This window comes from Ostrea edulis, chromosome 4, assembly GCF_947568905.1.
Source record: "Ostrea edulis chromosome 4, xbOstEdul1.1, whole genome shotgun sequence".
NCBI lineage: Eukaryota > Metazoa > Mollusca > Bivalvia > Ostreida > Ostreidae > Ostrea > Ostrea edulis.
The window spans coordinates 41282285-41295262 of NC_079167.1; the positions used below are offsets into that span (position 1 = coordinate 41282285).

The 12978-nt window shown below is 36.4% G+C and overlaps 2 protein-coding genes across 3 annotated transcripts in view; one reads left to right on the top strand and one right to left on the bottom strand.

Annotated features, from left to right (window-relative positions):
• The window catches only part of LOC125670090 (uncharacterized), a 675065-nt gene that overhangs the window by 323541 nt on the left and 338546 nt on the right, over nt 1-12978 (top strand). The gene's annotated exons all lie outside the window — the stretch shown is intronic.
• The window catches only part of LOC125670134 (uncharacterized), a 73621-nt gene that overhangs the window by 38759 nt on the left and 21884 nt on the right, over nt 1-12978 (bottom strand). For both annotated transcript variants that reach the window (XM_048905118.2, XM_056162641.1), the window contains exons 2-3: nt 6026-6354; nt 3344-5838 (exon numbers count right to left, since the gene is read on the bottom strand). In XM_048905118.2, coding sequence (XP_048761075.2) covers nt 3344-5838; nt 6026-6354 — 2824 coding nt within the window. The remainder of the gene's footprint in view (nt 1-3343; nt 5839-6025; nt 6355-12978) is intronic.

Consider the following 12978-nt stretch of genomic DNA (forward strand, 5'->3'; position numbering starts at 1 on the left):
CTGGATAATTCTTCGATTTCACCTTCATAATACATGTTAATGCAAGCGGACTATCTAGGCGTCTTTTTTTCCATCTTCGCTAGCCGAGATTATTTGTCCACGAAGGCAAAGTTGACTGAAAACCCATTGCTAGCGGAGATGAGATGAATTTTACCCCCGTATTATGTTATAATTGACCAAAACCTAGTACGTTTGTTTTACAACTTTCATTTAGAAGACGCGCAAGTTTGTGAGTCACTGAATAGACGAGAAAACGTCTGCATTTTTATTTCAATCGTTGTCAACTCTATACTTTGTGATATTTCAAGACTACATGTACTCAATTCAATTTGTTGGATCTCATCACCATTATGCAATGGTATATAAAAATATAAACACAAAAAGATGTTATATATACATTTAGTAAATAATACATGCGTGTAATAAAGTATTTATCAAGTTAGAAAAAAAAACTAACTTAAAAAAACGTGTTATTATTAATGTGAAGTATGGGCATTCTAGGTAGGGGAGCACATTTTATTTTATTATTTTCTTAATGAAAGTACGGAGTTTTCTAAAGGTTTGTTTAAAAGTAAAGATATTCTTAATATTTATTTGTTTAGGTGATAAAAATTTGATTCTTTGCTCACATTGCATCACAGTGGAGTACATAATGAAATTCATCTCCAATGTAAACATGTTCATGTATATATCTGACCTTAATCACATATTCCTAATTACAATGAAAACTTTACGTAAAAATAAACCATTGCTTATGGTACACATTTCTTTGAACTGCTATTTATCAAATTGAAATTACTTGCATGTGATTGTCGTTGTTCATGACCCTTCTTTTATTTGGTGAAATTGTGCTGCACGTGCCGTGAAACGATGTACCGACGAGTGGTAGGAATAACACAGGTGTTATTATATACAGGATGTCGAGAATTTGGGCGTTTCATAAAAAGGTGTGAACGTCTGCAGGGAAGTCTACATACGGATATGTACCGAAAACACCAACGTATCATTAAACGACAATTACAAGAATTGAATGATTGATAGCTAATTTCTAAATAAGTAATGGGGTGGGGGCATGCATGCTGGCTAAGTGAAAAGGTTTTTGGGGTGAATCATTTCGGAAATTATTTCTTTGTTTTATCACACGAAGGTACACGGTGGCATCGACGGAGGTACAGGTGACATCCACGGAGATGCGCGGTGGCATCCACGGAGATCCTCCGTGGACTTCAATGTCTAGCTCGCGCGGAAAAATAGGACTTCAAAGGTGCCGACAATTTTAAAGGTCCACCGTGTTTGGGGCAAATTTGTTCCACCGCGTTGCGTGGAACACGCATAAAACTCGTGTCGTGTACTGTAAATGCTCTCTTCTTTCTCTTGCATACGTAAACACATGATTTTGAGAAAACTTCTAAAAGCAATACAAAATAGAGATTTGCGTAAACACGGACCTTTATATATACCAGAGATGGTGTCAGGTGACTAGGAGGAGTAAGCATCCCCTGAATCTGAATTCAGTATTAGGAGTAGGAATGCAGATTTCTATAGCTGCAGTGCTTGTCAGCAAAAATATTGATTGATTTTCTCATATTTTGAGTTTTCTTTTGAATTATTATATGTTTCTATTTTGCTTCGGTTTAGAATGTCGCTATATCACTTGATAAAGTATAACGAGTGATTTCCTACACTTCCATGCGGCAATATGACAGATTTATGTACGAGATATGGAAAGTGCATGTTGTGGTATGGTCCTCCACAAAATGAAACTAATATATTAGTAACAGGGGGATATACACTGCACAAAAGAATACTAAATAATGTATACATCTCATGTCTCCTGTGTTTTTGTTAACTATTTCTATATCAGTTTCTGTTTGTATTCAGCGTGTTTAGTGTATGCATCAAATGGTGTGTATTTCTGGCGCTTTGCTTTGCAAAAATTATTATTTATTGATTTATGCATATATGTAGTCGTCAAATACAATGCAACTCTCCTGTTAATTTTTTTGTACATTCGACATACGGTTTAAATAAAAATTATTTTATTTTTATTCTAATCTATCGAAATGTGTGAAAAAGTAAGGATAACAGTGATCATGACTCCTATAAGCAATACAAAATTAAGAGTTGTATCAGATATGGGACAGATAAATCTGTTTGATAAATCTTATGTTTTATTCTATGTTATTCTCAACTGATTCGATACGCAAGAGCTTGTTCTGCGTATGGTCAGTTTTTAAATCGAAGCAAGCTACTGACAAACAAGTTGATGGTACAGGGGTTTCAACAATGTTGATTGAAGTAAGAATTTCGCAAATTCTATGGTCGTTATAACGATCTAGTTCGTCAATACAACCTATCATTGGGTCAAATGCTGTCTGACATGTTTCATACCGATTGTTAGGCCGTTCTTAGCACACTGATTTTGACTACGGATAACTCCGTTTACCTGATCAGGATATAGGGCTCACGGCGGGTGTGACCGGTCGACAGGGGGTGCTTACTCTTCCTAGGCACTTGATCCTACCTCTGGTGTGTCCAGGGGTCCGTGTTTGCCCAACTATATATTTGGTATTGCTTATAGGAGTTATAAGATTGATCACTGTTCGTTATCTTCACCTTTCGTTTAAATGCTTTCCTCTTTGATTAGTTTTAGATTTAATCTACTTTATGGAGATACATTTTCCTATTGGAGACACTTTCCTGTTTAATAAATCTTATTTTATTCTGCTCTATGGAGAGAGACATTTTCCTGTTTGATTTTTATTTTTATTCTACTCTATGGAGAGAGACAGTTTGATTTTTATTCTACTCTATGGAGAGAGGCATTTCCCGTTCGATACACATATCATGCCGGGAGCCCTGTATCTTGATTTTCATATCTTGTCATGTATTTCGTTATAACGAAAGAGTTATCTCGTTATTGAGATATTAACACGTTATAACGGTGTACTAGATTTTTAAAACGAGATAATCAGCTGGTTCTAAAGGGGTTCATGTTTTAAATCAACTTTCTCAAAAAATGAGCCCATCCGGCTTTCGTATAATCTCACAATGCTGCTAGTTTTCTCGTAGAGGTATGATTTGCCAAATCAAAAAGTGACAAAAAACATATCACCCGTCTCTATGCAACCATATCACAATTTGATTATGATACAATATTTCTGGGTTTCATCGAGATACATGTATGACATATTATTTTGTGTTTACAGAGAATGCAGAGATATGACATCTTAAGCTTATTTTGTGTTTACAGAGAATGCATGTTTCCTGTGTATGAGAAGAATGGTATAATTATATAAAACAGAAGTGAAAATTTCAAGCAGAAAACAAAATATTTGCTTACGTTATGCATTCCCATGAGAATTGTAAATTTCCATTCACTCCAAATCCTCCCTCAGCATCATATGATTCATCCAGGGCATTGATATCAATGATCTCGTCCATCTTTCTAGCCAACTTTTTCGATCCGTCCACAATAAAAGCATATGGCGCTGGTTTGACGAACTGGACGAAGATCGGTTCCTCGATCCATGTTCCATCCAGGGAAACGTTTAAAGTGACCAGATACACACCTTCCGCTATTCTACCCCGTGGAAAAAGCATCGTGCCTTTAGATGGATTGATAGGATTAGTATATGGAAAAGGCGTCTTGTTTACGTCACTAGTGTAATTAGAGAAAATTTCCCACTGGAAACCGGCTGTTTTATCTATGCAAATTACTCCCATTCTGCTTGACAGATACACATCCTGTGACGTGTAAACTTTCATAGGATTGGATACAACTGAATACTGTCGGTCAAATATTCCATTTTTCGTAAAGCATGGGTTTTGTGCATATATGCTGTTCGTAATAGGAATGGTTGCCAAATTATTAGAACAATTCGCAGATAAACTATGGTTTCCAAGAGTTTGATAAGTGTAGGGGAAAATCATAGGCGAAGTTGAAGTTATATTGTGCACCCGAACGTGCAGCGAATTATCAATCAAATCACCAGAGAGCAAACTGCATGTGACATACGGAAAAGACGCACCATTGGCTGAAGTGATGGTTATTGTGACAGTACCAGGAGGTAGCATAACTGTTGTATTGCTGAATTCAATAGCAAGATTGCCGGTTATATCATAGTCGGCCGACAGAAGTTCAGAGAGGTAAACAATCTCTATTAAACTACCATTTGTTGCAGTGACCTTTGGTAAATATGAACCATACTCGCTGTAAGAAATTGTACATTGGCCACCACTGCAAGTTGGAGTGTCGGAAGAATCGAAATCAAAGTCGTAAGTAGGTGATCCTGGCATACCCGTAGCGGTTACTGTAAAAACGCCTGTAGTAACAGCTGCTGCTTTGACGTTAGAGATAAAATTAGTGACTCCAAGTACAAGATTTATTGAAATAGTTTTTGTTTGTCCATCATCGGTTTGAAGCACAACACTTACGGGTACACTTTCCCTGACGCTGTATGTATGATGTTCATCTAACGTCGATTGTAGATGGGATACAGCTGTACCGTCACCAAAATTCCAAGAGGCCGTTATATTTGGGGGCATTCTTGAACAGCCGAATAAGGTGACGGTGAATATTACCTCTGTAGGGACTGGTACAGCTTTCACAGGATGTCGGTATTCCGTTGTAGGGGTAAATGCTTCTGTTGTCATATTCATGGGAAATGGATTTGAAACTTCGATTCCAAAGTCCTGCACAGTAAATGTCCGTACAACTATCGTGGCTGTCTTCTGCATGGTACTTATCATATTGGAACAAATAACTGAAAAGGTAAATGTTCCTCCTGTGGTATATGTGTGAGGTTTGATAACAGGTACGTTATAGTCAAAGGCAGTGCTTTCGTTCACATCCATAGCAGTAGAATCACCATAGTCAAAAGTACACAACACTGCGGTTGGTGTAGGCGCGTCAACAGTCACGAGTAAGGTAAAGTTGACTACACCGTCTGGGTAGGGAATCTCGTCAGAGAGGGGTGTCAATGTTGTATTATCGGGCAATAAAGCGGCCTGAGCCATCACTTCGTAAGAACAAACACTGACGTAAAACGGATTCCATGCAGTCATAGTGACATTAAAAGTCCCCGAGCTGTTGTATGTATGGTTCCAAGGTGAAAATGAATACGACTGACTCAAATCAGCATCTGTTATCTCATACAAGTTACCATCTCCATATGATATAGAAAATTGAAAACTTGAACTTGGTGGTGAAACAAAGTCAAACGCCAGTGCTTGGCCGGCTTCACACGAGAAAGCTGAACTTAATGTTACCGAAAGTTGGTCCCAAATATATACTTCCTTAGTGACTGTTAATGAGCCTACCTCGTTATAGAATACCAGAGTAGCTGTATAGTTTCCTTGAGTTGCATAGGAATGTTGAATGATGTGTCCAGCACCTTGCATTGCAGTTATTTCCGTCGACAAATCCACAGTTTGATCGGTGGATCCATCACCGAAGGTTACATTAACTTTTAACCCACCTAGAGGTAAATTGACGGTATTGGCTAGAGTGATTGTAAAATTGGACTGTTCATTTGTTCCAATAGCTGTACTTGATGTCGTTACAGTTATACCGCTGATCTTGTAAATACCCTCCACAATAATTGAGTGAAACGTTCTTGATACTGTGTTAGCCGCCACGGCCGTAACATTGTGGGTACCGCTTACGGTAAATGTAAAATTAAGAACGTAGTCACGTGCGCCGCTTCCCGTGTGTTGCATCAGACACGTATCATTTGTGTCTAAAAACCATTCTGTTTCAACATTGGAACCAGATGCAAACGTAGCAGTGAATGACGATACTTCATCTAGAGCCAGAAAGGTGTTCGAGGTTGATATCTAAAATATAAGTAGGTACATAATAATGTATTTCTTTTGAAAATGAAAACTCTCTCTCTCTCCCATACCTCAAAGTATTTTTAAAATTAGCTGATTTCCAATGATATAAGCACTATAAGAACATGGATCTCTATAAATCTGTTTTATGTTTTCTGAGATCCCGTTACTATACAGAGTCATCCTTCACCTGAAATCCTGTAATCGCCTCTTCGTAAAATAGCACAACCTCCTTGTAGACATCTACCCCTGAAGACCCATCATCGAGGGTGAAGTTCAGCAGATACGTTCCCCATCCATCGGTGACGAAACTAGGAGTTATTGTGTACCGAATAGTTTTCAGAGTGTTGTCTGTTGTTGCACCAGAGGTGGCAAAAACTGTCCCAGTATCAAGACTGGCTTCGAAAGTATATGTTGCCGTATCGGTGGCTTCGTACACAAGATTTACCTCAACCGAACCTCCTTGTTGTAACTGAATCAAGTTTGTCTCGCCCGCTGCAACCTCCAAAGAAGTAGCAACTACAAAAGTAAAAGAAATATCAAAATTATTATACTTTCATGTAAAATACTCGAATCACGAAACGGTTGCACCTCGGTTGACAATGGATTTCTCAATATGAAAATTTTGAATATCACCTTCAACTATATGCACTAGATCTATTTATTATCAATTTATAATGCCCGATACAAGATTTCTTGTTTCACACGAAATTTTCCGTATCGCTCTATTAACCTATTATCCCGCTGGTTATCTTTCCAAATATAAAGTGTATTTTGTCATTAAGAAGTTGCACTTTCACTATTACTTAGCCCTTTTAAACACGGTATTTTCAAAAAGTAACATAGAAACATTAATATGGTTCTAATAAGGTAGAGCATAAAAGACGAATATATAAACGAACAGTGATCAATCTCGTATCTCCTATAAGCAATACAAAATTAAGAGATGGGCAAACACCGACTCCTGGGTATACTAGAGGTGGGATCAGGTGCCTAAGAGGAGTAAGCATCCACTATCGACAGGTCAAACCCGCCATGACTCTCCTATCTTTATCAAGCAAATGGATTAATCCTAGTCAAAATCAATGTTTAAAGAACAACCTAACATTCGGTATGGAATACGTCAGACAATATTTGATCTAATGATAGGTTGTATTGGCAACCTAGATCGTTATAACGACCAAGTAATTTGCAAAATGTTGACTTTAAACGAGGCTGTTGAAACCCCTGTAACATAAATTTATATGTTAGTAGCTTGCCTCGATTTAAAAACGGATCACACGCAGAAGAGGATCTTGCTTATTGAACCCCTTTAGACATGCACACTGTATGCAAGTAATAATGGAAGACTGCCACTTAAATATGGGAAGTTGACGATTGAGGAGCTGAAGTGACCTCGTTTGTCATAAAGTTGAATTGTTAGTTTGCCGTTAACATTTATGTTCAATAAAATATCGAAGTCCGAAGCAGATGTGGAAGACTGTTGTGTCTTTAATTTCGAGTTCACTGGGATAAATAGAATCGACCTATCTGAAATTATCCAACTAGGTCATCCTCTATGACATTAGCTTACTTTTTTGAAAACTCTCAAAAGAATAAAATTTCAAAAGCATTTTAGACTTACTGACAAACAAGTTGATGGTACAGGGGTTTCAACAGTCTCGTGTGAAATCAGCATTTCGCAAATTATATGGTCGTTATAACGATCTCATTCGTCAGTACAACCTATCATTGGGTCAAATGCTGTCTGACATGTTTCATATTGATTGTTAGGCCGTTCTTGGCACACTGGTTTTGACTACGGATAACTCCGTTTACCTGATCAGGATATAGGGCTCACGGCGGGTGTGACCGGTCGACAGGGGATGCACACTCCTCCTACTCACCTGATCCCACCTCTGGTGTGTCCAGGGTCCGTGTTTGCCCAACTATCTATTTTGTATTGCTTGTGGGAGTTATGAGATTGATCACTGTTCGTTATCTTTTAACTCCTATAAGCAATACAAAATAGATAGTTGGGCAAACATGCCCACGACGATACTGATATATGAAGAAGTGAAGATAACAAACAGTGATTAATGAACGAGTGAAGATAACAAACAGTGATTAATGAACGAGTGAAGACAACGAGCAGTGATTAATGAACGAGTGAAGACAACGAGCAGTGATTAATGAACAAGTGAAGATAACGAAAAGTGATTAATTAACGAGTGAATATAACGAAAAGTGATTAATGAACGAGTTTATATAACGAAAAGTGATTAATGAACGAGTGAAGATAATGAGTAGTGATTAATGAACAAGTGAAGATAACGAGCAGTGATTAATGAAAGGTGAAGATAACGAACAGTGATTAATAAAAGGTGAAGATAACGAACAGTGATTAATGAAAAGTGAAGATAACGAACAGTGATTAATGAAAAGTGAAGATAACAAAAAGTTATTAATGAACAAGTGAATGTAGCGAACAGTGATTTATGAATAAGTGAATGTAGCGAACAGTGATTTATGAACAAGTAAAGATAGACAGTCACGTGTAAGGGAGAATAAAACTTTACATTTCCCTCAAACTTCTAGGAGCCACGTGCATTTAAACTCTTCATCAAAGTAATCGTAATTCATTATGACGTCACAATACGTCCGAGACCTTTCACAGGTGTCTGATGCATTCTCTACCCAGAGTTCCGCGCGCTACTCACACTACATAAGTGAAGCTTGCGTAACGTGCCCTCTGGTGAGAGAATGGTGTCTGATGCACAGGCAAATCACGTGATTTTGGTTGATACGCAAAATATGTAGGACCCCTAAGTAATCAGCATTTATAAAGAAGGAAACATAATTATTTCGCTGTTTGTACCTTTTTATATATTGCCGCTGTGGCGCTACTGTTATAACAATCTCAGCTACATATAAATGGGTGGATTCCAATTTCATATACATTATTTCTGTAGTCTTGCTTTCTTTTTGTATAATTAATAATTTATTACCTGAATGTTCGTGAAATATGAAGACATATTCAACTAAGAAAGCATAACCCCTCTGGCGTTGCCTTCAAGGAATATGATTTTCTTGGGTGAATATATATATTCGTACATGTATATCTCACACTGTGTCATGTGGTACATAGTTATCAGTGCTGCATAGCTTTAACATTTAATATACATGTACCTTAAACGCGTCTTACTATTTGGTTAGGACATATGATATACTAACCGAACTGAAAAAAGAGATATTAATAGAAAAATGAATGTTCAGTCTTTAGAGGAGTGGCCTGGGTTATTTTGGTTGAATGGTAATCCCCTGAATTGAAAGGCATTTTAAGATATCAAATTCATCAACAAATATACTGGGAATATTGTATTTTAAGAAAGTAATTTTTCATCATGAAAGTAGAATTGCCAATCTGATATTGCCTGCATTGGTGAAAAAATCTTTATATGACAAATCATGATCGTCACTGAACACTGAACAAAGAAAACGCTTAAAGATTTTACCAAATTCGATCAGTATTTTTCACATGGTTACAACATTTTCATTATTTATTGATGCCGCTTTCAATGGTAAAACGTCGCATTGCCAGAAATGAAAGCTCAAAGCTATATAGTTGTGAAACAGAGGCCACATCCTTATTGATCAGTGTAAACAATCGTTTTACTCTCTCTCTCTCTCTCCAATTACATTACTCCAGTCAAACTAATTAAACATTTTATTGGTCACTACTAAAAGAGAATCAATATTTGCCATGAAGAGATCGACATAAAATATGAAAATTCAGAAAAAACGTTCATATTACTTAATTAGGGGAGAAGGGGATGTTTAAAGTTATCATTTATATACGAGTATATTTACATTTCCAATATGCCTGCCTGTGACATTCCTACAAAGTATAATGGTATCTATTCCTTCACGAATGGGTTCAATGACAGCATGATTACCAATAAATATAGTAAGTCTATTTTAACGGCTGGGGTTTATGACAGAAATGAAGGTAGAATCTAAATATGAAAAATAAGCTTTTTTTCAAAATACATGAGAGTATGAACTATGGGGCATACTTTTCATGAATAGCTAACGCGCGTGAAACGTCGCACTTCATACTCTCGTGCATTTTCAGAAATAAAATTCATTTCTTAATGTTATGATCTACGGTGAACAAAATTCTGAGTCATAGTCGGATAGTTGGTAGTTACTCTATAAAGATTTTATTCTACAATTTTTTAAATCACCATTTAAAAAAACAAAACCAAGGCATACTAAAGTCTTGGCCTAGACTCCTGATGGTTGACTGCACTATAGATAACAATTTAAATTTCTACGCCGATTCAAGGTATTATTCAAAGGATTTCATTTCACTACACGCACCATCAACATGTTTTTCGATAATCTTCATTGAAACTATTTTTTATTTGAAACGTGACTATAAGCAATTGAGAATAATCAATGGCAAGTATTGAAGCTGAGATGCCACATTGTTCAAATAAACAAGAGGACTATTATTGCGGTTATTAAAACGGTATGGCTGGTTGAATGATTCGCAGTAGTGTGTAAAAAACGTAAACGTTGGAAAACAGGTACACATTCATTAATTTTTATTTAATTTGTAATATCCAATAGCTTTGCTGATGTGGACCATAGCGCTTAATAATTGAATAATGATTGATTACAGGGAAAGGATCAATAATAAGTTTAAGACTTAATACGATATATTTGGTCTATAAAACGCATTTGAGTTTCATGCAGTTACTCTAGCCAAGAATTGTACCCCGTGGCACAAATATGCCCCCGAGAACCATAATTTACCGGAACAAATTGACATACATACATACATACTGTCATTAAAACCTTTCCAAACAAAATGAACAGACACATTTTAAGCTTTTTGCATTTTAAAAGAACATTTTAGACTCTCTCTCTCTCTCTCTCTCTCTCTCTCTCTCTCTCTCTCTCTCTCTCTCTCTCTCTCTCTCGTTTTTACATGTAGGAAACGTAGTCAAATATTGCTTACATTTTCCAACGAGAAAAATATCACAAAAGAAATAAAGTTGAAGTCTTAGTTTTAAAAAAATCTTAAATCTCCTATTAAGTTTTTTTTTGTGTGTGTGTTTTTAAAACCAATGTTAGAACATCTACAAGCTTGGATGGGGACCGGCAAAATTCTTGGCTGTTAGGAGCTTCTAAGTATGTGTTAAATTGAAGTTAGGAAATCCATTGGTTGAATTTACTTTGGGATGGGTACCAACAAACTTGCTTGACTGTTAGGCACAATCATAGGTCTGTACTTCAAACTTTGAACACTCATTATTTAAAAAAAATAAAAATCCGATGATATATGATTAAGTACTCTCTCTAATGATTCACTATGCTTTGAATGACATAAAAGTTGTCAGATTCTATCTGTTTCAGTATTTTATGTACAACACTTCCATAAAAATTGGAAAACTAGGAATTGGTATAATGTTGCGCTGGATCTAGTGCGCTCCATTCTACATTCAGTGGTCGTCATTTGTAATGCATGTATAACTCAGTTTCAAAGTGTGAATATAAAATGAATTATAGTAACTATAAAGGAAATAAATTAGACGGAAATCTGGAGAGTAAACAAACGATAATGTATGTCTAATACATTCCTAGTTATATCGGAAAAAAGACGCAATACGTTTCTGATAAAAGAGACTGTACTGTCGCTCAGACGAGGCCAGTGGATATCTGTTTAATGTAGTTTACAAATAAAATTTACATATTTTTGATAATTGTTGACATACATACATCATCATTCTCATGCAGATACAAAGACTCATAATCGTTTAGCGTCACTGTGGTTTTGCTCTGGTCTCCGGTACAGAGCACAAAAATAACACAAACGCGCTTACATTTCGTGAAAAACTATATATCCTTGTGATTTCCGGAGGACCGTGTTTGCCCAACTCTTAATTTTGTATTCTGATAATGATTATGAGATTGATCATTATTTGTTATCGTTACTTTTTCATTCATCAATACCACTGGGGTTAAGCCCGTTTTGGGCCCGAACTCTGTGATACCATATATATAGGCGAGAAACGACTCCGTGACCTGGACCGGTAAATGTCCCAGTAAAAATAAACAAGTGAAATCGAGAGAACGATGACGTATATCTTTGTTATTTTAAGAACCTGTGACTTGAAATTTGGCATGTGAGTAGTTAAAACATTCATCTATGCAAGGAAAACGACAAAGTACGAATAGCATACCTAGTTTAAGATTTTTTAGGCATTTGAAGCGAGTGGTTAGTTTTTTATCTGGGTCAGAGTTAGACCCCTTTCTATATTTATGGTATCACAGAGTTCGGGCCCAAAACGGTCTTAGCCCCTGTGATCAATACGTTGTTTTTGACGGTGTCTGACATTTTTTCTACACATCTCTATGTAAAACTTTAACCCCCTATTGTGGACCCGCCCCGTCCTAAAATAATGGAGGGTACATTCACATTTTAAATCTGACAAATTACACCGTCGTAGATCTTGAAAAGATTTTTAAAAATATTTTCTTCTATGTCCTATTCTAAAAATTAAAACCCCTATTGGGGCCCACTAGGACCCTCGACCATGGTTTGAACAAACTTGAATCCATACTATAGAAGGAACCATTAATGCTTAATTTTTTTCTGTATCGGTGGTTCTTAAGGAGGTGTTAAATGTCCCAGCCAATTTCATTATTTTCAACTTATCCCTCACTCAATTTCAAATGCCTAGTTACTCGAAGATTATTTGAGCCAGGTTTGTTTGCCAATTAGTTATATGTTTCTGGAGAAGAATTCGAAAATGTGAAATGGTCTGTTATTTTTTGTAATTTGTGTCTTTTATAAGATTTATAAGAATGATCATTGTTCGTTGTCTTCACTTGTTTATTAGGGACGACGAGAACAACCTCGCCGACGACAAAAGACATATCCTATTTTTAAAACTCATCTCAACTATTAGTGAAGTTAAACAAACGCTGGCAGGGTTTTAAAGATTCTTTTAGTTAAATAAAACGTCATACTTTTTAAGAATACCACGTTAATTTTGGCAATCGTTTAGTCGATAGACCATGAAAAACTTCGAAATTGGATACAAATTGGAAGCGAATTCGTTCCAAGTGAGCTAAATGAAGTATATTTACATG